The following is a 26,040-nucleotide window of genomic DNA, read 5'->3' as shown; positions in this document are numbered from 1 at the left end:
GCACTATACATTTGCATACCACCACTCGTCTCCTCCCACATTGCTGTGGCTACTGCTTCCACTGATGTCGAATCAATTCATTTCCTCCGTCTACCAGGTTGCACACCAAAAGAACCTGTCTTTCGAATTTCCGAATCATTTTCTCCAGACACAAGGCAGTCTACATCTACATCTACATCTATATTTATACTCCGCAAGCCACCCAACGGTGTGTGGCGGAGGGCACTTTACGTGCCACTGTCATTACCTCCCTTTCCTGTTCCAGTCGCGTATGGTTCGCGGGAAGAACGACTGTCTGAAAGCCTCCGTGCGCGCTCTAATCTCTCTAATTTTACATTCGTGATCTCCTCGGGAGGTATAAGTAGGGGGAAGCAATATATTCGATACCTCATCCAGAAACGCACCCTCTCGAAACCTGGCGAGCAAGCTACACCGCGATGCAGAGCGCCTCTCTTGCAGAGTCTGCCACTTGAGTTTATTAAACATCTCCGTAACGCTATCACGGTTACCAAATAACCCTGTGACGAAACGCGCCGCTCTTCTTTGGATCTTCTCTATCTCTCCGTCAGACCGATCTGGTACGGATCCCACACTGATGAGCAATACTCAAGTATAGGTCGAACGAGTGTTTTGTAAGCCACCTCCTTTGTTGATGGACTACATTTTCTAAGCACTCTCCCAATGAATCTCAACCTGGGACCCGCCTTACCAACAATTAATTTTATATGATCATTCCACTTCAAATCGTTCCGCACGCATACTCTCAGATATTTTACAGAAGTAACTGCTACCAGTGTTTGTTCCGCTATCATATAATCATACAGTAAAGGATCCTTCTTTCTATGTATTCGCAATACATTACATTTGTCTATGTTAAGGGTCAGTTGCCACTCCCTGCACCAAGTGCCTACCCGCTGCAGATCTTCCTTCATTTCGCTACAATTTTCTAATGCTGCAACTTCTCTGTATACTACACCATCATCCGCGAAAAGCCGCATGGAACTTCCGACACTATCTACTAAGTCATTTATATATATTGTGAAAAGCAATGGTCCCATAACACTCCCCTGTGGCACGCCAGAGGTTACTTTAACGTCTGTAGACGTCTCTCCATTGATAACAACATGCTGTGTTCTGTTTGCTAAAAACTCTTCAATCCAGCCACACAGCTGGTCTGATATTCCGTAGGCTCTTACTTTGTTTATCAGGCGACAGTGCGGAACTGTATCGAACGCCTTCCGGAAGTCAAGAAAAATAGCATCTACCTGGGAGCCTGTATCTAATATTTTCTGGGTCTCATGAACAAATAAAGTGAGTTGGGTCTCACACGATCGCTGTTTCCGGAATCCATGTTGATTTCTACATAGTAGATTCTGGGTTTCCAAAAACGACATGATACTCGAGCAAAAAATATCTTCTAAAATTCTACAACAGATCGACGTCAGAGATATAGGTCTATAGTTTTGCGCATCTGCTCGACGACCCTTCTTGAAGACTGGGACTATCTGTGCTCTTTTCCAATCATTTGGAACCCTCCGTTCCTCTAGAGACTTGCGGTACACGGCTGTTAGAAGGGGGGCAAGTTCTTTCGCGTACTCTGTGTAGAATCGAATTGGTATCCCGTCAGGTCCAGTGGACTTTCCTCTATTGAGTGATTCCAGTTGCTTTTCTATTCCTTGGACACTTATTTCGATGTCAGCCATTTTTTCGTTTGTGCGAGGATTTAGAGAAGGAACTGCAGTGCGGTCTTCCTCTGTGAAACAGCTTTGGAAAAAGGTGTTTAGTATTTCAGCTTTACGCGTGTCATCCTCTGTTTCAATGCCATCATCATCCCGTAGTGTCTGGAAATGCTGTTTCGAGCCACTTACTGATTTAACGTAAGACCAGAACTTCCTAGGATTTTCTGTCAAGTCGGTACATAGAATTTTACTTTCGAATTCACTGAACGCTTCACGCGTAGCCCTCCTTACGCTAACTTTGACATAGTTTAGCTTCTGTTTGTCTGAGAGGTTTTGGCTGCGTTTAAACTTGGAGTGGAGCTCTCTTTGCTTTCGCAGTAGTTTCCTAACTTTGTTGTTGTACCACGGTGGGTTTTTCCCGTCCCTCACAGTTTTACTCGGCGCGTACCTGTCTAAAACGCATTTTACGATTGCCTTGAACTTTTTCCATAAACACTCAACATTGTCAGTGTCGGAACAGAAATTTTCGTTTTGATCTGTTAGGTAGTCTGAAATCTGCCTTCTATTACTCTTGCTAAACAGATAAACCTTCCTCCCTTTTTTTATATTCTTATTAACTTCCATATTCAGGGATGCTGCAACGGCCTTATGATCACTGATTCCCTGTTCTGTACATACAGAGTCGAAAAGTTCGGGTCTGTTTGTTATCAGTAGGTCCAAGATGTTATCTCCACGAGTCGGTTCTCTGTTTAATTGCTCGAGGTAATTTTCGGATAGTGCACTCAGTATAATGTCACTCGATGCTCTGTCCCTACCACCCGTCCTAAACATCTGAGTGTCCCAGTCTATATCTGGTAAATTGAAATCTCCACCTAAGACTATAACATGCTGAGAAAATTTATGTGAAATGTATTCCAAATTTTCTCTCAGTTGTTCTGCCACTAATGCTGCTGAGTCGGGAGGTCGGTAAAAGCAGCCAATTTTTAACCTAGTTCGGTTGTTGAGTGTAACCTCCACCCATAATAATTCACAGGAACTATCCACTTCTACTTCACTACTGGATAAACTACTACTAACAGCGACGAACACTCCACCACCGGTTGCATGCAATCTATCCTTTCTAAACACCGTCTGTACCTTTGTAAAAATCATCGGACCGACGTCTTTCTTCAAACCCTTCAGTGTCCAGAACTTCTGCAGAGCGACGTGTGCACAGTCATCATTCTTGTAATACAACTTTACAAGCAGAGCGCGATCCTGCATTCAGACAGTCACGGCGAACGTCGCAGACGCGAAAGAAGGAAAAGCCGTGTACCCGGCGTGTTTATATCAACTTCAATGGGTCGTGCGCATGACAGGTGTTTTCATTTACGTATTCTGACACATACAGCGCCGTCTATTGATTAATTTTCACAGTATTTTTTTTTCTTCTGCCATACTTTTTCCCCCTTCTCCGATAATATTCCATTGCAATTTGATGTCATTCTGAACTGTGGTGTTATTTCTACAGCGTTTTGAAAGTTTAACTTTAATTATCATCACCCTGCATATGTAGTTCAAGATATTGTGATTCCTTTGATTTAATATACATACGCAGCAACCAGATGTCAATTTAATAATGTATTGAAGTAATTTCGACCACTACATAAATTGGCGCCCGAGATGGAGCTCGATTGTTATTATCTGTCCATTACCAATTATTTTATTTTTAAATTCCCGCATTTTTGTTTTACGTTGAGACATTGCATTTCTAAATCAAAGACACTTTGTTTAATATTAAGAAGTTAACAGAATGGAATGGCAAGTAATTATCTGTAGACGTACGAGTGCTGAATGTTTTCTGAATGTGGTTATAATTTAAAGTACTGTTTCAATTGTGTGTTTCATATTCTGTGTCGTTTGTGCCATCTCGACATTGTCTTACTGCGTTGTGTCAATTGTTTGGTGTCCTAATTTGGGGGGGGGGGGGGGGAACATCATTAGTGTGTTGATTAGTTCAACAGAGTAGTGGAATAGCTGAGTGAATTAGTTGATATTTTTGTCAGTAATGAGTGAAGATGAGTTCAGACGAGGCAATGGCTGAAAGTAATTGTAAAGTGGGGAGTCCAGAAAGAAATACGACTAAGATTGAGACAGAGCATAGTGAGAGTAGCGAGGATAAATAGCGAGCAAACAAAGCAAACGAAAAACCGATTAGGACACTAAATGGTAATGCAACTGTAGGCTATGTTGCAGAATATGGCAATTCGTAGAGAGGCACGACTCATAGAGCACATGAATACGACGTTTTCATAGTCATGCAATGATTCCAAACAGATGCCGGATGAGTCTGATCACAGACTTATGGAAGAATATGCTGTGACGGGAGATGAAATAGATTATGTGCACTGCAGTTGGCTCTGAGCACTATGGGACTTAACTTCTGAGGTCATCAGTCCCCTAGAACTTAGAACTACTTAAACCTAACTAACCTAAGGACATCACACACATCCATGCCCGAGGCAGGATTCGAACCTGCGACCGTAGCGGTCGCGCGGTTCCAGACTGTAGCGCGTAGAACCGCTCGGCCACGCAGGCCGGCGCACTGCAGTTCCACGCACGCAAATAATTACGTGGAGGATGAGGAGCAATCAGAAACGAAGCAGGTGGTAGTGAGGAAAGATTTAGAAGAGAAAATAACGTGCGACGTCTGCGAAGTAAACATTGATGGTTCAGGAGAAACGAACGAGGCCTGTAGTTATGTATGTTAATGTTGCGTTACATCGGGTGACTGGTTTATTACCGAAAGAAGCAGTTGTGCCGCAGCGAAAAGTTGTAAACAGAGACATTAGCAAACCTGCCAAGGTGTGCATCAATCCTGGCTCGCCTGTAACTGATAGTAGCGAGATACTTGATCTGCGAGAGTGTGGCGTCACAGTGCCACCTGTTTCGATACAATTACAGCAAGTATCAGTTGACTCAATGTCACGGGATTCACTCTTCGTGATCCTCAGATCGTTAAGTGACACAGAGGACATAAGAAATACAAGGTCGCGCCAAAGACGTAAATGACAGGGACGCACTTACTTCAGAAAGCACAGTGGTTAATTTCAGTTGGCGCCTGACAGAGTACATGAAATGTTCGGATACGAAAAGCAGCGATTTGACACCAAGTATGAAGTCAGACGTAGGAGCGTCTGTAAAACTATGTGGCCGAGCGGTTCTAGGCGCTACAGTCTGGAACCGCGCGACCGCTCCGGTCGCAGGTTCGAATCCTGCCTCGGGCATGGATGTTTGTGATGTCCTTAGGTTAGTTAGGTTTATCTAATTCTAAGTTCTAGGGGACTAATGACCTCAGCAGTTGAGTCCCATAGTGCTCAGAGCCATTTGAACCATTTTGAACCTGCCTCGGGCATGGATGTGTGTGATGTCCTTAGGTTAGCTAGGTTTAAGTAGTTCTAAGTTCTAGGGTACTGATGACCTCAGCAGTTAAGTCCCATAGTGCTCAGAGCCATTTGAACCATTTTTGTAAAACAATGAGGTGTCTGTGGGACTGACCAATGGCTATAGAAATTTGTTAATTACTAAATGGAAAATAGAATCGGATATGAGTGTAATGTCAGAGTTTGTACTAGTTTTTTACTGACTGGAAGTTTTGAGAAATGTAGAACAATGCCGCAGAGAAGATAAGACATATAATTTGTGATTAGATTTCCAACTGCGGAACAGTTTAAGTAAGAAGACGAGTAAAATGAGAATAACTTTAAGAGCAGATATTTATTCAGATTGGTCATAAGCAGATATATGCAAGCTGAATTACATATGCGGTAATTATTATGAGTCGTACATTATGATTGGGTGTGTCAATGATTGATAGAATTTAGTTCAGCGTACAGTCTGTTTCCAATCGTAAGAATTGTGGTAGAGTTGCGAAGTTAGCATTAAGTGTGTGTGTGTTTTTGTGTGTCTTCGTGCGTTTGTGTGTGTGTGTGTGTGTGTGTGTGTGTGTGTGTGTGTGTGTGTGTGTGTGTGTTTAATGAAGAATTGATAAAAAGTATATCGAAATCCTTACAGATGGAAATTTAATGATAGAACACAAAAATAAGTCATTTCACAGGCCCTAATAGAAGACTCAGACTGATGTGAGTGTTCAGGGAGATAAATTCTGATAAAAACCACAAATTAGCGGTCGCATAGAGAAAATTAAAAGTGATTCCATTCATTAACTGTAGTTATTTAAAGGTTTTTTTATTTACGATTAGATGGAAGCTTCACTGGAAGGAACATGGGGGAGTATTTTGTAGTATAAGTCTATTTTATGAAGGGAATGTTAATTTCATGTAGGAATGAGGCAGTGTGGTAGCTAAGTTCCTGGTATGGGTGTTGTGCGTTTGCCGTGTGAGAGCTATGGAATATTGGGGATCATAAGTCCAAGGTTACTCCATAAAAAGAGAACGATGGACGTTTATCAGTAGTGAACAGTGCAAATCTTTGTAACAGTATGAACAATAAATGTTTGAAGTCAAAATAAAAAGCAAAGGACACCGAAAGCAGAAGGGCCATATTTATACGCTGAAAACAGCGTCAGGACTGTTACTTGCACTTCCCAACAAGTGTTAATAATTACTTATACTTAACTGTTTTCCTATACATTATTGTATTCATTTTCATTCACGTTTCTGTACTTGTTTTTCTATTCTTATTCTATGTCGGTAATTTCTGGTGCATAGCAATATGCTTTTGTTGTTGGTATTTACGTAAACGTCTGAGGCGAAAATGTCATCGCCATGCACGAAACATATTTTGATTCAGATGTAAACTGTATGTAGACTTTGGGCGATAGAAGCTGGAAATATTTTTGTTTTCACGTTGTGTATGTACAGTGCGAAGAAAAAATGCCGCACTTCACGGTCAACATCTCAGTTCAAGACAAAAATATATCTCGCAAAACCTAGTTTCGCCAATAGGTTTAATAGAAATGCGATACAACAGACGAGGCTCTGGCAACGCTGTAACTGCATGCAGCTTGGCCAGGAACAGGCGGTATGAACTCTGCACTGGACCGGAGCTGTCCCGTTATCTCAGCGAGGCGAGGCAGTGCCGCGAGGAACGAGTATGCATCCTCCCCGATGTTCGAGTCGCGTTCACGCCAATTTTTTTTGTTCTCAGTTAAAGCGTCAGATTGTACCCAATTTACACCTTCACAATGCTGTGTCTTTTGTATGTGTTTCTGTTACTGTTACCTTTCCAGACGTTAAGACATAATGCGCAGACGGAACGACCACTTTTTTTCGTCCATGACGCAAATAAAGCCAATAGAAAATAATAGTTTATGCAGTAACATCGTCTCTGTGCAACGAGGTACAAAAAACACAACAGGCAGGCTACGCTAGACTGCACGTTATGCTACACCCAATAATTCAGTTCTGTGTGTTTGACTCTAGGCTTAACTTCACAGAGCCTGTTTGTACATGTACGAGCAACGTTCACTTTAGGAAAGATATTCTTACATTTGCAAACACTTGGCACTACGCAACATACTTGCATCCACCATTTCTGAAGCAGCACGCAAGCAAGCCACTAGGTCCTGTATATCCGTGGATGGAGTATTATAAACCTGTTCTCTTAAGTGTCCCCACAAATAAAAATCTAGTGGATTAAGGCCCGGGCAAGGTGGAGGCCAGATCATTGGATCTCCACGACCAATCCATTTCCCTAGATACGCTTTATTAAAATAGCTACACACATTGTAAAGTATGGCGGTGCACCATCATTCTGGAACCGTAGATGTCGCCATAGACCAAGTGAAACGTTTCCTAACGTGTCAGGCAAAATATTGCAAAGAAAAATACGACACAGGAGCTCATTCGGGTAGTCCAGAAAAAGTCAGGGACTCAAAAGCACGCCTCCCATGAGTCCAGCCCACTGATTTATGCCAAAGCGTGCGGGTGACATGTGGGTTGTGGTCCGATCAATAATGGCTCCTGTGAAGGTTGGAAATACCTTCGCAAGTGAAGCTAGATTCGTCAGTCCATATCACGTTATTTATAAAACGTTTGTTATCTTCCACTTGGTGCAAAAACTATTCACAACGCTGTACTCGTCCAATGTGATCTTCTGACCACTGGTGTTAAGTGTAGTGATAACGTATGGATGCAGTTCTTCAGTTCTTCACTGTGCATCAACCAGTCTTCGAGACATGTGGAACTGCCTTGCAACATCGCGGGTACTTGGCTGAGGAGAATCGCTTCCTATCTTTGTGTAGTAACATTAGTCCTTGGATGACATCTGTCCATTACTTGTGGATGAAGATTACCAGTTCCTCGAAGACGTTGCTCTGGGCAATGAAAAATTCTTATTGAGATGGCGCCATTGAGGGTACTGTGCAGCTCATGCGCGATCAGCAGCAGCTTGGTTATCGGATGCAGCTGGCACCGAAGGAATACCGTCGTATTGATCCTTAACGTATACCATCGGGAAACCTCCCGACATGAACTTGACAGGACCAGTTATAGCTGTGAACTGCGCTGTTGGGAGATACATGCATGCAGTTCAATGGATTCAACTGTCATATGATACGATATTGTCATGTGACAAAATTATGTCCTGTTTATAAACAACGAGGACTAGAGAGGTGACATCTAAACAATGAAAAAAGGAAACTGACAGATTCAAACCATAGCTCCACGGTGGAAATGAGTTTGTTGTCTCAGCAGTCTAGTCAGTGAACTACTACAGTTGGTATGGTACTGCAGTTTGATACATGTTCCTCTGTACATTCTGATACACAGCACGATGTGACAGTGCTGCCCAGTCCTCGTTTTCATACATGTGTTTTCAAAATGCAACCGATCTGACTTTGCTAGATAAACTTTTGTCGTTAATCTAGATGAAGAATCGCATGCAGACCGCCACCGTGTATATACGAGGGCTATTCGGAAATAAGGTCTGATGGATCGCAAATAGGAACCACAGCGAAAATCAAAACTGTTTTCTTTGCAACAGTTAGCTACACCTTCCAGCTACTTCACATAGTCGCCACTCTGTCCGAGACGTGTGTAGTAGCATTATAACAACTTTCCAGTACCCTCAATCATAGAAGGCAGCAGCCTGGCGTTTCTGCCAAACCTGTAAGCAGATCTACGGCTCGTCGTCTGTGCCAAAATATTGTCTTCATAGAGATGAAAATCAGAAGGAACCAAGTCCGGTCTGTACAGTGGATGATCAAACACTTCCCATCGAAAAAGCTGTAGCAGCCTCCTCATTGCCTCTGCAGTGTGCGGCCGAGAATTGTCATGAAGAAGAAAATGCATGACAGTTACGTCGTGTGGGCTGCACGAAATCAGGCGAAATCTCTCATTGGCACCCAAACTTGGCGGAAGACGCTGCTTACTAGACATCTTTACGTGCGCAATGTGCGATCAGAACTGAAAAGAGCAACGTGACACACTCGACAGGCATACTAGAGGCACTGCGCACCACATCTACACAAGGCTTCATCGGATTCTCATTACAGTTTACATTTCGCGATCGACTGAAGCTTACTTTTCGAATAGCCCTCGTACATTCATTTTATGTTTTTCATGTATTGCTGAAGATGTCTGTCACTGGCTGATGAAAGGCTGACACATGTTTAAGTAGGTGATAATACTTGTTTATGTATGCTGTTTCTTAACATTCTCAGAAGAGTTTTCAAATACACAGTACCATTTCTACCACTGGAAAATTAATACCTTTATCCACAGAATGATCCAAATACTGACAATTTGAGAACATTAAGAAAGCTGTGAGACACGCCAAGGTTTAGGGACTTACCAGTACTATGGCTATACGAAGTGTAGATGATCCGTGCGGGACAAACATGGAGCGCAATTATTTCAATGTGAGTCGAAAGACGATGTAGGTTTCTATATCTACATCTACATAGATATTCCGCAAGCCACAGTAAGGTGCGTGATGGGGGGTACCCAGTGCCACTACTTGTCATTTCCCACTCCCGTTCCACTCGCAAATACAGCGAGGGGAAAACGACTACCTGTACGTCTCTGTATCAGTGCTAATTTCTCGTATCTTGTCTTCGCGGTCCTTATGCACGATGTGTGTTAGCGGCATTACGGTCTTTCGGCAGGCAGCTTTAAATGCTGGTTCTCTACATTTTCTTAACAGTGTTTCCCTCAGGGATTGCCATACGAGTTCCTGAAGCATCTCCGTAACACGTTTTGTTCGAACCTACCAGTGACAAATCCAGTAGTCCTCCTCTGAATTGATTCGATGTCTTCCTTCAGTCTGACCTGGTACAGATCCCAAACACTCGAGCAGTACTCAAGAATATGTCGCACCATCGTCCTATATGCAGTCCCCTTTACAGGTGATCCACTCCTCCCAATAAATCGAAGCCGACCATTTGCCTTCCCTATCACGGTTTTCACATGTTCGTTCCATCTCACATCACTTTACAACTTTACATCCAGATATTTAAAAGACTTGACTGTGTCAAGCTGGACACTAGTAATACCTTTTGAGGATTATTACAATCTGTATATTGACTAACAACACGTATGAGTATGATATGATTTGAGTGGGAAGAAAGAACAACTTTTTTGAGTCATACATAAGAATTTGAAACGACATACTGCACTTAAGCCACTTAATCTGTATCATCACCTTATGTCCTAATGTTCAACAACTTCTGCTCAGCACATGTGTATTTATTTTTCCACTAGAATGATCTCATATGGTATTCTAGGTAATACAACACTTTCATGAACTGAACACATTATTGATTGTAAAAGAGTAAAAGCTGTTCATGGAAGGGTAAACAGACCACAACTTGGCTCTGCTGTAGTAGATCAATGGCAGCACTGGGAAACTGTCAGTTTTATAAATTACTCCTTTAAAAATTACAACAAGGTCAGATTACTCAGCAACTGTACAGAGATATAAGGCCTTGTGTGTGACACATGTAACATAGTTATACAGTTAACACACATGTTTATTTGTAGTAAATATTTGGACTATAACTTTGTATCTTAAGACTGTGAGAATATGCTTTAGCGTTACTTTCCTTTTCTTACATCTGATACATACTTTTCAAATTGAAACAAAATACCGTTTAGTTATTTGCCCTTGTTTCTTAATTCACTATGACTGTGTACAATTATCTGCAGTTTTGTTATGTAGTGGAAGTTATAGGCACTCTTCCCTTGTCATAGAATAGATAGAGAATTACAGGACAAGGTATTATGACATTTAAATCTCCACAGACTGCCCAGTTACACGCTTATAATTCTTGTGATTATATCTTTATTAAACATAACAAATTAATTTCAGTACATCTGCTGTAACAGTAAAACAATTCTACAAACAATATAGATATAAGATTAGAAAACAAACAGTTGTGAACTACAACATGCTTTACAATTCGTTCTAAATTGCGTATCAGAAGTTTCACATTAACTTATTTTGTCAGAAATAAATTAGATAATAGTGGCAAGACGACATTCCACACATCTGAGAGCACAAATATGTCTGCTTTTGCAGCTTAATTCTTTGACTCTGTTGATCTAGAGGGTATTTCAGGTCAACAAAAGCAACTGCTGTGTTGCACTATTCACCTACTAACAAAAACTGCAAGGTAATAAAAGCCCGCTTAAGTACAAAAACTTTGTAGTCTACCCTACTAATACAGAAAAGTACTAACTCAAACATTTCACGAAATTTCCACTGTTTCACAACTCTAAGAGGGTGTACTGTATTATACACTATTTCTAATGTCAATGTTTTAACAGTTTTGTAGCAATACAGTACAAAATTTCAAATTTATTAATCAACAGTCTGCATCGTATGCGTTAGAAGAGGATATTGTCAACATTACATGTAACTTAAGATGGCTCAAATGGTTCAAATGGCTCTGAGCACTATGGGACTTAACATCTGAGGTCATCAGTCCCCTAGAACTCAGAACTACTTAAACCTAACTAACCTAATGACATCACACATATCCATGCCCGAGGCAGGATTTGAACCTGCAACCGTAGTAGTCGCGCGGTTCCGGACTGAAGCGCCTAGAACCGCTCGGCCACCACGGCCGGCTGTAACTTAAGAAACTTTAAATAAGTTGATGGTCTCTTAATAATAATAGTTAGAATACTACAATTCTATTGCATTAGAGTTACTGTTCACAAGTCCCCATTTCATAAATATTACCAAGAGCAATATAATTTCATACATTATAATTGTTAGTAAAGTTTTCTGATGGTCTACTGTTGCATCTAGTGGGATTAAAGTGAAACAGGAGAAGTGTAATAAAAGGTTTGGAGATATGTAAATTTTGAGACAAACTAAGAGACATTTAATTATGGTCACTTTAACATTTAATGTACATTTACGCTGCCCTTTAAATGCAATTTTAATTGCTGAATCAAAACGCTTATGGCAACATTTTCTAGTTGTTCTCTACCCATACAACACATAAAATATACAGTTAGTACAATCTAAATGAGCGTCTAAACAGATACCAGCAAAGCGTCATTGGAAAATGATTGACAACTGTTGCAGTAGACCATCCAGTCAAAATAGCTTCATTTCTAAACGTATGCACACTGAGTAATGAAATGCCATTTACTTGGTGACATGTACAAGTCATCATTTCCTGATGACACTCTAAATAGAAAGACCTTGCAATACATAAAACATGGAGACATTTGGTATAGTGTGATAGTGTGAATAAGTCCTCCTGAAGTCACGGATATTTGCAGTTCTACGTTTGGTCTGATAATTGTATTTTCGACTATGAAAAAAATCGTTGAAAACGCATTTATACAAAAAATAAGAGAACTTTAAGTACCTTTTAGCAAGCAATTACCACTAAAATCATAGGAGAGTCGAACTTTGTTGCTGGTCACAAAATCTGGGAATGTATAATGGCATTATTGTTGAGGAAATAAATACATAAAAAATAACAGGGTACCATGATACGAAGTTATAGTAGCTCATGGTACAAAAACTGGAAGACGCTAATAGTTTATCTATAAAATAATTTAAATATTTCCTTACTCTGAAAAAATATAGTAATTATAGAATAATTTTTTGCTTAAGTTTGTTCGCAGGAACTGTCTTGTATGGGTTAGCAAGGAAACCCCCACATGCACTCTTTTTCCGAGAAACTGAAGAAGTGAAATCACAGACACAGGGAGAGGGAACTACTCTTATGTCCACTCTGGAGACCTCTTAACACTTGGCGGTGCGGAGCGCTTGCTACTGGCAGAGCGGCGTTGGGTTCAGTCGGCTGCGCGCTGCACTTGCGGTGCCTGCGGTCTCAGGGTTGGCGGGTCGGCTCCCACGCGTTGTTTACGTCGAGGCGTCCTTCCTGCGGTAGCCTTGTGAGCGCCGCTCTGAAACGATAAAGCCAAGTGTGTGAAATGTGCCATTCAGCGCCATACACAAATGGTATAGCATGCGTTGCTACCTAGTACCCTCCACATATGCCCTCCTACCCCCTTCTCTCTTAACACTGAGCACGAATAGAGAATCCTGCTTCGATTTCGCAATTTGATTCCAACACTGATGTGGGTTGCAGTCTAAAGCAATCCAACTTCTCTGGTAGTCAGCCCTTACGTATACCACTTCTAGCTCACGATTGGAAACGTCCGTTCTTTGCACGACACCACGTAGTTCAATGAATTCCCTTGTAACCTTATTCTTGAAAGCAAGGTTTTCGTTAAAATAATCATTTGACCAGTAGTTGTTAGCACAAACGTCATTCAGTATCTATGGTAACGAGAGAGTGGTTGCTAAGATTTTATTTTATTTAATTTCTTGCATTCTGGCACCACACCTTACTACAAAAGCGTCAGAGGGAGTGAGGCTGAGTTGGTGCCGTTTATCAACGCATGTCTCTTAGAGAAAATCAACAGAAAAACTTATCTTTAAATTACGAATTTAAATGTTCGCTGTTTCAATCCTATATCTAACTCAGTATTTTGCTAGCCAACTAATGATGCATGGCGGAGGGTTCTTTGCATACCCTCTTTTCCGTTTCAGTCTCAAATAACATTCAGGGAGAACGGTTACTGATAAGGCAGTCGGCACACGCGACGAGTTAGATAACGCCGACCTGTCGCTCCACGAGTTTTGTGACGTCACTTCCTAGTATTTCATGTTGAAGTACCATTTCGCTGCGTGAAACACAAATTCCCCAATATTTCAGCGACGTGTCACGTAAAGTAGAAACAATAGGAAGCAAGAATGCCCCCTACATCAGAAGCACAAAGCTCGAAACCTGCAGAAAGTAAGAGCCATATTGTACTTGTGGTGTTCAGTTGGAGCCAATATTATGAGGGTTTTATGTCGTATCTTAGACCACACGATTACATGCTGTTTCTAAGCACCAGCACACAATGTCTCGAGAACGAATCATTATTGGTACTATTTGTTGTAATAAAGCGACGGGAAACGTCATATTACTGGTTACAGGATTTTCGTATTTAGTTATTATCGGGTTATAATTCCCGTATGATCAGCGTAAGCCACTTTAAGGCAATGGTACATTGAACATTCACGGAAAACATGTCGTTTCTGTTACGATATGTTATAATTAAATATGAATTTAAAACATTTCGGCGAATAAAGCCTATAAAAGACTGTAACATAAAACAGATTGTCGTTTATCACGGAAGCTATGGTCTAAGAAAGTGAGTAGAGGCAGCATGTTGAGGAAGAGAGATGTTGTAGTTACAGGGTTCGAGTCTCGTTGCATCCAATTTCTTTTTCACCTTCACGTTTTCCAAAAAGGTTGTCGGACTTTCTAACGAAATTAATAGAAATAATTTCTGTAATATTTGATGCTACTTAAATGTAAGTACTTTCTCCGTCACGAGCGAGTTAGTTTGATTTAGTGAACTTTTATAAGATCGTGTCGTTACCGACTGGTCATGTATCTTTCCTTTCTATCTTTGTACATGTTTACGGATATTGAAGTTTTTATTTATTTGTGCCACTGACTGAAAAACATAACCAGTTTATGGTCAAGGGAGGAAATGTGCCGTTTAATAGACCTAAGGTAGGAATTTTACGCACGTCCATTTTCTTGAACAAACTATATTGTTTGAGAGCCAAATAAATCCGACAAGCGCCGCTGGAGAGCGTTCAGACCGCAAAATCACGTTACCCTGATCATCGTGCGTATCTAAGGTGCTGTGACATTGGATATCCCGCCTGCGTGCACGACAACAATAGCTGCGTGGCCCCGTGTGTCAACGGCTTAAGGCGCCATGTGAGTATGAATCCTTCCATTTTCACTTTCATTGTCTTTTCGCGATGTATGCGCAGGAGAAATCATTATACAGTGTGTTTATAAATGAATATCGGGGTTTTAACGCTTTATAATATTTATTATAGGGTCATTCCATGCCAAGTGGTCTAAACCTTCCCACCATCATGTCTCCAATTTTCTTCAAATTTTATCTGTAGCACTAGTCAAGTGCTAAATTAAGTTTCTCAAGATTTCAAGCCTCTAGCTGCAATACTTGCTGATCTACACCCCCTTGTCTGAAGGGTAGTAAGTTCGCATGCGCGCGACATCAGACAAAATGCCATTTTTGGGGTCTCATAAAATTGAAACCAATTCATAAGAATGGTTAGTAAGATGAGACCCTGTACAGTTTTTTGTGCTGATTCAAACGAAATTAATTATAAGATTACTGATGCAAAATCCGGTCAAACAAGTCGACTCAAAGTGTACCCCTAATTCTGTCGTGACTTAATGCGACAAATTTTGACCAATATTCAGACTGCAATAATTTCCTTGCAGATAAAGATATGGACTTGAACTTTTTACCAAGTCTTATCTTTGTGCTGGACATAATACAGCTGGATTTCCAACTACCCAGGCTTTATAGTCGCCTTGCAAAATCTCTTCAAATTTGGCAGTGTCAGCGCAAATGGCTTTATTTACCAAAGTTCAAAGCCCATTACTACAAAATAGTCAGCCTGGATTTAATTGTGAATAGTATCATCTGAAAGAGAAACTCTTGCTCTACAAGATGGATATATTTTTCTTTTGCAACGCTTCCATTAAGTGCTTATTTACTCAGGTCAAAGTATCTTATATTTTGTGTGCGCAGTGCCCTGCGTTGGTCCATGATGGCTGAGCCATTACTGGTTATCACAATAAAACCAGCATCCCCATCGCCATAGGGGCCACGCCCGATAGCCATGCAGTAACAGCCACGGGTGGGTATCTTTACTGCAGGTTCCCAAGCCTGATTACAGGGTGTCTTTACCACAGGATCCCAAGCCTGATTGTGGGTTTCTTTATGCAGGTTCCCAAGCCTGTCTTCCTCAGTTACTTCATCATTCTGGAAGCATCGTTGATTTGCAAGAGAATGCTTTCAGGAAAACTGTATTGCCGACCAGATGATGTCACTGATGGAGCTGGAATAACACCAATGATAAGTTGTTCTGGAATCCAGCAAGTATCACGTCTTAAGGGCCAATAAAATGAACTTGCAGGACCATGAGGATGCATAAAGCTTATGAAAGCATCTTTCTGTTCGACTGAGATTTCAACGATGTTTCCAATCCACCATTTCTTTTCATAAATGCAAGCAACATACTGCCCAGGCTGAAGATCCATGACTTGAACTACTACTTCAGCAGCACTAATTTTGGCCAAAAAAGATGTCGCATCATTAGAAACTCTACTGACCTTAATTGTCGTCATATCAATGGGCAAAAAATGGTGGTTTTCTCTTGTGCCAGCTAGAGTGTGCCCTTGCAGGAATCTTTCTTCTTGAGAAGCTTTTTCTTCTTCAACTTCCTCTTTGCTGATGAAAAAGAATTTGATTCCATTGATATTATCATTGCAGAAGTTGAAAAGATCTTTGGGTGTTAGAATCTGGTTTTCATATGGACGTTGCAAACTTGCTCTTGCTGCCAACCGTTTTGTTGTGCCTCCAATGCCATCACAAGGCGACTTTCCATGGCTTGTTCCAAAGAAATTCCATTCTGCTGTTATTTCAAAATCTTCTTTGTGATAGCATAAGTTGAGAAAATTCTTGAAATTCTTATATTGTGCAGCTGAACCATCACTGAAGTAGTGGATGTGGCTTATTTTGGAAAATTGCATCTTCAGGTAATTGATTACTTTTCCAATGTAAACATGGACAGTAATCGTATCGTGTCGAAGGCAGTCACTAATAACACAAAGATTCACACATTGCACCTCTTCGTTTTCACAGTAGTAGACTACAAATGGATGAACTGTTGCTTGACTGTTTTCCCAGTGAAAGCCTTGCACTGCATCTTGAACAATAAATGAATAGTTTTCAGCAAAATCCATTAGTATTATGAATTCGCCTTCTTTCAAATCAGTTTTGAGAGCTTTCAGGTGCTGGCTTTGATGCTTGGCAATGTAGTGATGACAAGACAGGTTCCAAATTTTTGCTGCAATATCTTCAACATACTCTTCTGTTGAAAGCTGCTTTGTTTCTAAAGTATCCCTGTCGGTATGAATCCATTGTTTGTACTCAATCAGTTCTTCAGGGTCATTATCTTCAAAATATGTTGCAATAACTGCTTCTACACCTTCTGGACCAGGGCAGTTTTCACAACGATGAAGCATACAATCCTTGTTTTCCAAGCTGCAAACAGCTTTGCTAAGAATTTCCTTGTAGTCTTCATTGATTGATGCACCAGTGAGCATAAGCTTGACATTTTGGTGTATTGTACAGACACAAACTGAGTGCATTCCAGCAGAGCCAACTGTAACACACCATTTTGGTCTAAGCTCGCAAAACTTTGAGAAGCCAATTTCTGGTCCATTTTGCTTCTGATAAGACACGTACATTTCCTTCAAATTGCAAAGCAACAACCGCTTTTGCTTGTACACCTTTGTTCCTGAAATTCTCACAGGCACACAGTCTTTCTTCCCTGGACAAAGTCTGCTGAATTCGTCATCTTGAAAAAAGTCATGTACTTTCTGGACAACTTCATCTGAAAGCTTCCTTCCTTGCCGATTTGCTGGAAAAGCTAGAACACCTTGCTCTTTCTTCAGTTTTCTCGCTTGCTTTACCATTCTTTCTGATACATTAAATGCTGTTGTCGTATCTTTAATTGTCCAGCTTCTTGGAACCAAGGTCAATATTTGAACTTTTGTCCTACGATTTGACACTTTACATTTTTCTTTCAACTCTTCTATAAGATTATCAAGATCTGCACAATTATTGCATGGGCGACTTTTACTTGAACTTGGCTGTTCATCGTAATTGATTCCTACAGCAGCAGCAATTTGATTCCCAATTAAACTTTGTGCATCCAAGATCTTTCTTTTTGCATAGCTTTGCTTATCTCTTTTACTTAGTTGTCTTCTTTTCAATGGTGAAGCACCAATAAACTTTTGTTGATGGCTGGTTCAGTTTCATCCGTTGTGAAATCTTGTTCAGATTGGGTTGATAGTGATGATGAATCTTCTAGCTTTTGGTTCAGTGCCGACATGCAGCGAGGGCAAAGCTTCTGACCAGGTTTTATATCAATCACTTCTTTTTTCTTTAACAGGCAAAGTTTGGCAGCTGTTTCATTATCAAGCAGTCTAAGTCCAGCTTTTACATTGTGATTCCTCTTCTTGAATGGATTGCAACATTTCTTTTGCATCGCTTGATATTCATGTAGGAAGAGGGCTTCATGGTGGAAGCAAATGATGGAATTTTCGTCAAGTTTGGCTTCTGAACGCGAAACAAGCAATTTCTGGTCACATTCTGTGAAATCACTAAACGCTTTGAATCCAGTCTTCTTAGCATAGAAGATAACATGGCACTTCGATGCAGCAGCATCTTTTCCAATTGAACAGGGGGCCAACGATTCTTCTTCTTCATTAACTTCTGACATCTCTCACTGGCCAATCACTGAATAAAACACGAATGAAATATCCAATTATATCAGTAATTCTAAGCGACTATTAAGATTCAAATTCCTAGAAATGAAGAAAAATTAGTGCATCGCGCATACAAAATATAACAACTTTGATGTGAGTTAATGAGTACTTAATGGTCGCGTTGCAAAAAAAACAAATGTCAGTCTTGTAGAGCAAGAGTTTCTCTTTTAGGTGATACTATTCACAAGCAGATTCAGGCCAACTATTTTTTAGTAATTGGCTTGAAACTTTGGTAAATTTTACCGTTTGTGCTGACACTGCCTAATTTGAAGAGATACTGCAGGGCGACCATATGGCCTGGATCATTGCAAATCCGGCTGCATTATGTCTAGCACAAGCATGAAGCTTGGCCAAAAGTTCAAGTCCATATCTTCAACTGCAAGGAAATCATTGCAGTCTTAATATTGGTCAAAATTTGTCGCGTTGTGTCACGACAAATTTTGAAGTATACTTTGAGTCGAGTTATTTGACCGGGGTTTGCATGAGTAATGTTATACATAATTTCGTTGGAATCAGCAAAAAAAACTGTACAGGGTCGCATCTTACTAACCATTCTTATGAATTAGTTTCGATTTTATTAGACTCCAAATATGACATTTTTTTTATGTTGCATGCACACGGACTAAGTACACTTCAGACAAGGGGGTCTAGATCAGCAGCTATTGCAGCTAGAGGCCTGAAATCTTGGGAAACTTACTTCAACACTTGACTAAAGCTACAGTTAAAATTTGACGAAAATTGGAGACCATGATGGTGGGAACTTTTTTCAGTTTTAGACCACTTGGTGTGGAATGACCCTATATTAAACTTACAGTTATAAATGATATGTCAAATGAAAGAGCAACACAAACAGTTTTACCAAGAACCTTATAAATGTTCAATGTGAGCACTGTTTGTCACACGGCACACATTAAGTCTATTCCGAGTTCTTCCCAAACGTTGATAAATGTGTCTTCAGTGATTGTAGCAACAGCCGCTTCAATCTGGTTTCTTAATTCAGGGAGGTCTGCTGGTAACGGAGGCACGTACACACGATCCTTGATGAAGCCCCAAAGGAAAAAATCGCATGGCGTTAGGTCGGGTGAACGTGGAGGCCATGCAAAGCCAGCCCTGCCATTGGGGCCTCTTGCTAAACTCGGCTGTAGGCTTTGTGTGTGCCGTGTGACAAATGGTGCTCACACTGAACATTTATAAGGTTCTTGGTAAAACTGATCGAGTTGCTCTTTCATTTGACATATCATTTATAACTGTAAGTTTAATATAATAAATATTATAAAGCGTTAAAACCTCGATATTCATTCATAAACACCTTTTATTTGTTGACTGTTCTAGGACGCCATGTTTTCAGAATTTTAACGGTAAACCACGACGAGATGCACAGTGCCTCCCTTTAGCGTCTGCCACTGGAGTTTTAGGAACGTCCTTGCGATACTTCCGCACTTGCTAAATGAATTTATAATGAAAGGCGCTGTTTTTGTTAGGTTTTTCTCTGCTGCCAATCGTATCGATTAGGGGACCTAGCCCGACAGACAGCATTGAACTGCCAGTGTTATGAGGCTTTTGTAAGCTACATCCTCCGTGATCAAAATGTGTCTTGGAGTTGACTGAACTGATCAATTTTACGCAGACCATCAACAAAACCATGGTGAAGGTTTTTGTTGCTGCGAACGTGTTTACTTGAGCCTCTTCTAGTCGCAGTCTGCTGTTGCTCACTAGGAGAATACTGTTTCAATGAACCTCAGTCTTGCGTCTGCTTTTCTGCGATTAGTTTTATGTGGTCGCTCCAAGTTAAATCACTTAGTTAGAAAACTATGTGATATTTTAAGAGTATGGCGGCTTGCGGTGATTGTTCAGAATTCGCGCAATCATACAATAACGAGTCTTTCCGTCTACTTATACGCAGCCAGTCAAATTTCCTTGCGTTGAACGTCAGATGCTGATGCCTGCATCAGGTGACAATCCTCTGCAGGTCTTTCTGCGTTTCGCTAAAATTTTCTAGAGTTTCGACTTCTCTATATAGGGTGGCGAGGAACATCCGGAAAGCCTGTAAGGGTTTTGCAGGATACGCTGTGCTGAGAAAAAAAATGTGAAGAAAAAAATTCGGTATGTTGCGCCGATTCCGAGGTAATTAGCGTTGGAGTTAGCGGATCAGGCCGCTGAGCGCGCAGATTCAAGAGGCCCGGCAGATGCAATTGCTATCAGTTGTCCTCACTTAGCAGATGACAGCGTACGAGAATGCCCAGCTTTTGGCTCTGGTTCGATACCTACCGTCGTCCCATGTCCAACTTCTGTATCGCTCACCTGTTCCGTTTTAGGAAACGGAAAATATTTGGCGACACCGTCTATGGTGGGCCGCTTGTATTTGCACGCGCAACGTCCTGACTGGCTAACTTCAATGCTGATTAACTCTGAAATAGTAGAACGTACCGAATTCCTCTCTTAAAAATTATTTCTCAGTACACCTACCCTGCAGCACCCTTACAAGCTTTTCAGGCTGTTCCTGATCACCTTGCATACAATTGCATCATTCGCAAAAAGGCGCCACGTTACTTTTTAAATTTATTGCGCCTCTCCGTTCTGAATGACATGCCGCGTTCTATTTGATAGGAACTCTTCAGTCCAATCACAAAGTTAGTCCGACATCCTGTCTCAAATTTTGTTGATTCGGACACAATGGGGAGATGGAATGGAACACGGCATTAACTTGGGCGCTACTGTCTGCTGCGTTCTGGATCTCGCGGACGAACGGAGCGATCTGAGTTTCACACGATCGTGGCTTGCTGAATGTATGTCGATTCGTATAGGAGGAATTTTCGGTCTGCTGAAAGGTCGTAAAACAAGAGTATATAACGCGTTCTAAAATTGTACAACACACTGACATCACCGATATTGGCCTACAGTTGTGTGTTGCCTGCTCGAAGACACTTCTTGAAAGTGGGATTTATCACGCATTTTTCCAATCAGAACACAGTCGGCATACGGACCGTGCATTTGAAAGTCAACATTGATCGTGCCGAGTTCAACGCTCAGAAGCGATGTGGCTTTTGTATACGGTAAGCGTGTCTCAACTTCAGTTGTAGGCTGTATCTCGTTCTCAGACCAACAAGTTTGTTTACTAAATGGGCGGGCGTAAAATCCTACGTCACCTCTATTAGAACGCTAATTTCGTCCCTCGTCCATTGCTAGTCATGTCTTTCTGTCTGTAGCATACATAAATAAGAACTTCAGTATCAATGGACATGTTATAAGGGAAAAAGGAAGTTCCATGTACAATCAATAAGGACATCCGCTTACAGAAATTCCATTGCAAATTTAAAATAGTCTTCCACTTCAAACAAAAAGTATTTCCCCGTTCCTCATTTTTCAGTAAAAACGTAAGGTAATTCATATTTGACCGCTGTTTCTATTCAGTAGCAGAATCTTTGCAACATGCGAAATACAAAACTAAGCAATAAAGTTCAAAATATCTTACTAGAACTAGTGCACGTTTTCTTGAACACAAAGCCAATCGAGTACATTCACTTCCGAGAGAGACCGCACTTATATTTACATAACATCGAATGTTATAGGCTACACTTGTATTAAATTATCAAGAAAGTCTCGGAACCTATTAGAAAACGCGAAGCCGAGTAAAAATAAGTTGGCTGTAGTGAGACGTGAACCTGTAACACATCGCTCTCGACTTTGTAACTTTTGCAGCTTCATTCACTGCGCTACAGTAAACTTCTATAAGCTGCGAGCTTGTCTCACATATTATAATTTTCTGATGGCTTAATTGCAGATACGCTATTAACTGACTTTCAATTATAACAGATCATCCCAAGTAGAACGTGTTTCTGATGGATATCCATTATGCCTTTGTCCTGAAACGGCATATTTTCGTAACGCGCAAATTAAATTTCGAAACTTATTTAACCACCAATACGGCTTTTCTCGTCGTTTCATCACAACAAATGGTACCAATAAACAAGGGGTTTTCGAGAGCTGGTGCTTTGAAACGGGATGTATTCAAATGGTTCAAATGGCTCTGAGCACTATGGGACTTAACATCTGAGGTCATCAGTCCCCTAGAACTTAGAACTGCTTAAACCTAACTAACCTAAGGACATCACACACATCCATGCCCGAGGCAGGATTCGAACCTGCGACCGTAGCGGCCACCGGGATGTATTCACAGGATATAATATAAAACACACCGAATGTGGGCTTCATCTAAAACCCAATATGTGGTCTTCAGACTGAAGAGGGATGGCGTGCACGTGATGTAGGTGGCGTTCTTGCGTCTCACTGGCCTACGTTCAAACGTACGTTCAGAATATTCGACATGCTCATACTGCTCTGCACCAATGGTAGTCAACGCGGTCCTCACCGGCCACTGGTGCGCGTTATGACTATGATAGTGGATGACAGGGGTTTTAAAAACAGTTTCCTTACATTTTCATAAAATTTTGACGTAAAGTATCTGGTACGTAATGAACTGTTAAAGCACAGAGAACATTAAAAGAATGATGGTGAAGGTGTTCATTGCTGTGGAGGTGGTTAATAGATCCTCTTCTAACAGTAGGGACCGAGCGAGATGGCGCAGTGATTAGATCACTGGACTCGCATTCCGGAGGACGACGGTTCAATCCCGCGTCCGGCCATGCTGATTAAGTTTTCCGTGATTTCCCTAAATCGCTCCAGGCAAATGCCGGGATGGTTACTTTGAAAGGGCACGGCCGACATCCCTCCCTAATCTGATGAGACCGATGACCTCGCTGTCTGGTCTCCTCCCCAACCCAACCCAATCCTAACAGTAGGGTGCTGCTGCTCGCTGAAAGGGCGAACCGTTCCTTAAGCCGTCAGCAGCACACGGACCGTGCATTAGTACTTCAACATTTAGTATCCCGAGTTTGTCGTCATATCGTCGAAAAAAAGCGCGTTGGGGAGTCTTTCCGAACGTGTAGAGCAGTAATAGTCAACCTTCTTTTATCTAGCGACCACTTTTGTATCTCTGTTATTAGTAAAATTTACCAACCGCCCACTGGTTGTACTGTAATGGTGACTTACAAAGTATGGCAGTAACTTTACATTAAAAACTTTGTAATGCAGAGTTACAGCAACTTAAAGCATACAACCATTTTATAACCAACAGATGTACAAAAGTGGGCGTTAAGGTTGACTATTCCTGCTGTACACGTACGGAAAGACTCCCAATGTCTGTTTTTGCCACCATATGACGCCAGAAACCCGGGGCGCTAAATGTTGTACGAATGCACATCCCGTGTGCTGGCGGCGGCTGACGGAACATTCCTCTTTCAGCGAGCAGCAGCAGCAGATTTCGGACAGAAGAGGATCAAATAAACGCTTTCACAGCAATGAACACCCTGACCACGATTTTGTTGATGTTCTGTGCACTTCAACCGCTCAGCTCAATCGTCATCAGAAACATTTTAATCATTAACCTGACTTAATTTAGTTCCTATGATCGAGTAATGCTGCACTGTTCTCACCCACTCGGAGCCACGTAACACTAAGTAATGACTGTTATCGTAAAAATACCCTAACGAAAGCAGCCGGAGGCGAATGTCCCGCCCCCGTCAACGGGAGTTGGCTTCATACACGACAGGGGTGCCTGTCTGTCTCAGTCAGTCTCCGTACGAATATTCAAAAGGGAACCACATGCAAAGGGCATCTGGAGTTGTATGCCTCCCAAAGGTCATTGCTCACAGCGCAACAGATAGTCGCACATCTTTGTTGGGTCAAACACAGAAACTTGACAGTGGGTGACTGGAAGCGTGTAGAGTGCTCAGGCGAACTGCGTCTGATCGAATGATGCAAGGCATCGTGTGGATCAATAACCGAATGAGGCTTTTAAAACATAATGTGGAGAATTTAATTCAGGCCAGAAATGCTTCGCGACTTTTCTTTTATTTAATGGACTTTTTTTCTGCCTGTTGATAATGATTATACAGTGGACATTTTCCTCTTCCAATATGACAGCCATATTTACAGGGTTGTGGGCATACGTTCCTGGTTTGACGAGCACTGAGGCACCCTTCGAATCTCGACTGGAACGCTAAATTATGCGATATTAACCTCTATAAAATACGGCCGGGACCATGTGGAAGTGCTTGTGAAACTGAAACGACATTCCCGCAATTTGGTGTCTAACCATCGACAAGTGGCTACCGCTGGACATTTTTGGCCACACTAGTTCGTCGGCTTGATGCCATTATCAAGGCTGGAGGCTGTACTGCTCGAGATTAGCGTGACGTCTCCCGGAAGTGACCAATGTTTTGTCCGCTGTGCTTATCTCCTCTGACACGAATTGTATCTTGCCTTTGGCGGCCGCGTGGTCTTGTGACTGTGTGTCTGGCGTCCAGATAACTGAGCTGATAAAAGATACCGCGACATACCTTCGAAGATGTCTTCGTAGGCCTCGAGCAGCTCTATCATGCGGTCGGCAGGCGGAGGCGGCAGGTTCATGATGCCGCCCAGCTCTGTGGGCAGCGCCTTCACCTCGATGTGCTCCAGCAGCGAGCCGCGGTCGCGACCGTGGAAGTGCAGCTGTAACGCAAAACACAACACTCTGTACACACTTCACAAGACTACCACTATGACCAGGGCAAAATTTCTGTGGCAACAGAGAAAGAAGCAGAAAGCAGTGAAATATACAGCTATAAAACTCTGACAGTCTGTCCATAGATATCCGACAGGTAACACTGTTTTCTGATGCCAGTTAAACATGTTTCTCCATAACAGGCCCTTCTGCACCCAAGAGGAATTCCTGAATACTAACTATAATTAACCAGCTAACCAACTGCGACCAAAACTAACTGCAACTACGATTAACGATGATTTTATTACAACATTACCACTGTAGTTGCAAGGAAAAAATTTTCGGAAAACGAAAGGTACGTCGTTACCTGCAGGAAATTTTTTATCAAATTCACTTAACCGGTTTCAACAGATCAGTCTTTCATACTCAGAAATTATGTAAATGATTAAATAACGGGTAAGCCAATGTCGAATAAGGACCAGACGATAAAGGCATCTTTCGTTGAAGGAACAATGAAGTGCAACATCGCAAATAATATGTAATAAGGGCAACCAACAACAACCAAAAGACGGTTGGTATTAATGTATTATTTGCGATGAGATAGTGTAAGTAGGCTGTCTAGGTTAAGTACGCTGTTTAGGTTTTTATGTTGGTAGCGTCACGTAGCGCTCTGTATGAAAATCACTGACTGTGCTGTGTGCAGTCTGTGGGTGGTTGGCATTGTTGGAATATTCGCTATTGTAGTGTTGGGCACTTGGATGTGAACAGCGCGTAGCGTTGCGCAGTTAGAGGGGAGCAGCCAGCAGTGGTGGTTGTGGGTAGAGAGATGGCAGAGTTCTGAGAGCGGACGATCTGGGCGTGTGTCCATCAGAAAGAGTAAATTTGTAAGACTGGATATCATGAACTGATAT

General features: G+C 41.6%; 1 protein-coding gene across 1 annotated transcript in view; it reads right to left on the bottom strand.

The window, feature by feature from the left end:
* Positions 1 to 10,938: 10,938 nt before the first annotated feature.
* The window catches only part of LOC126458504 (alpha-tocopherol transfer protein-like), a 129,060-nt gene continuing 113,958 nt past the window's right edge, over positions 10,939 to 26,040 (bottom strand). The window contains exons 6-7 of the mRNA XM_050095599.1: positions 24,987 to 25,137; positions 10,939 to 13,051 (exon numbers count right to left, since the gene is read on the bottom strand). Coding sequence (XP_049951556.1) covers positions 13,008 to 13,051; positions 24,987 to 25,137 — 195 coding nt within the window. The 3' untranslated portion in view covers positions 10,939 to 13,007. The remainder of the gene's footprint in view (positions 13,052 to 24,986; positions 25,138 to 26,040) is intronic.

The sequence above is a fragment of the Schistocerca serialis genome, chromosome 2 (genome assembly GCF_023864345.2).
Source record: "Schistocerca serialis cubense isolate TAMUIC-IGC-003099 chromosome 2, iqSchSeri2.2, whole genome shotgun sequence".
Lineage (NCBI taxonomy): Eukaryota > Metazoa > Arthropoda > Insecta > Orthoptera > Acrididae > Schistocerca > Schistocerca serialis.
Note: the sequence above shows the minus strand (reverse complement) of the source record. Positions and strands in the feature narration are given on the sequence as shown.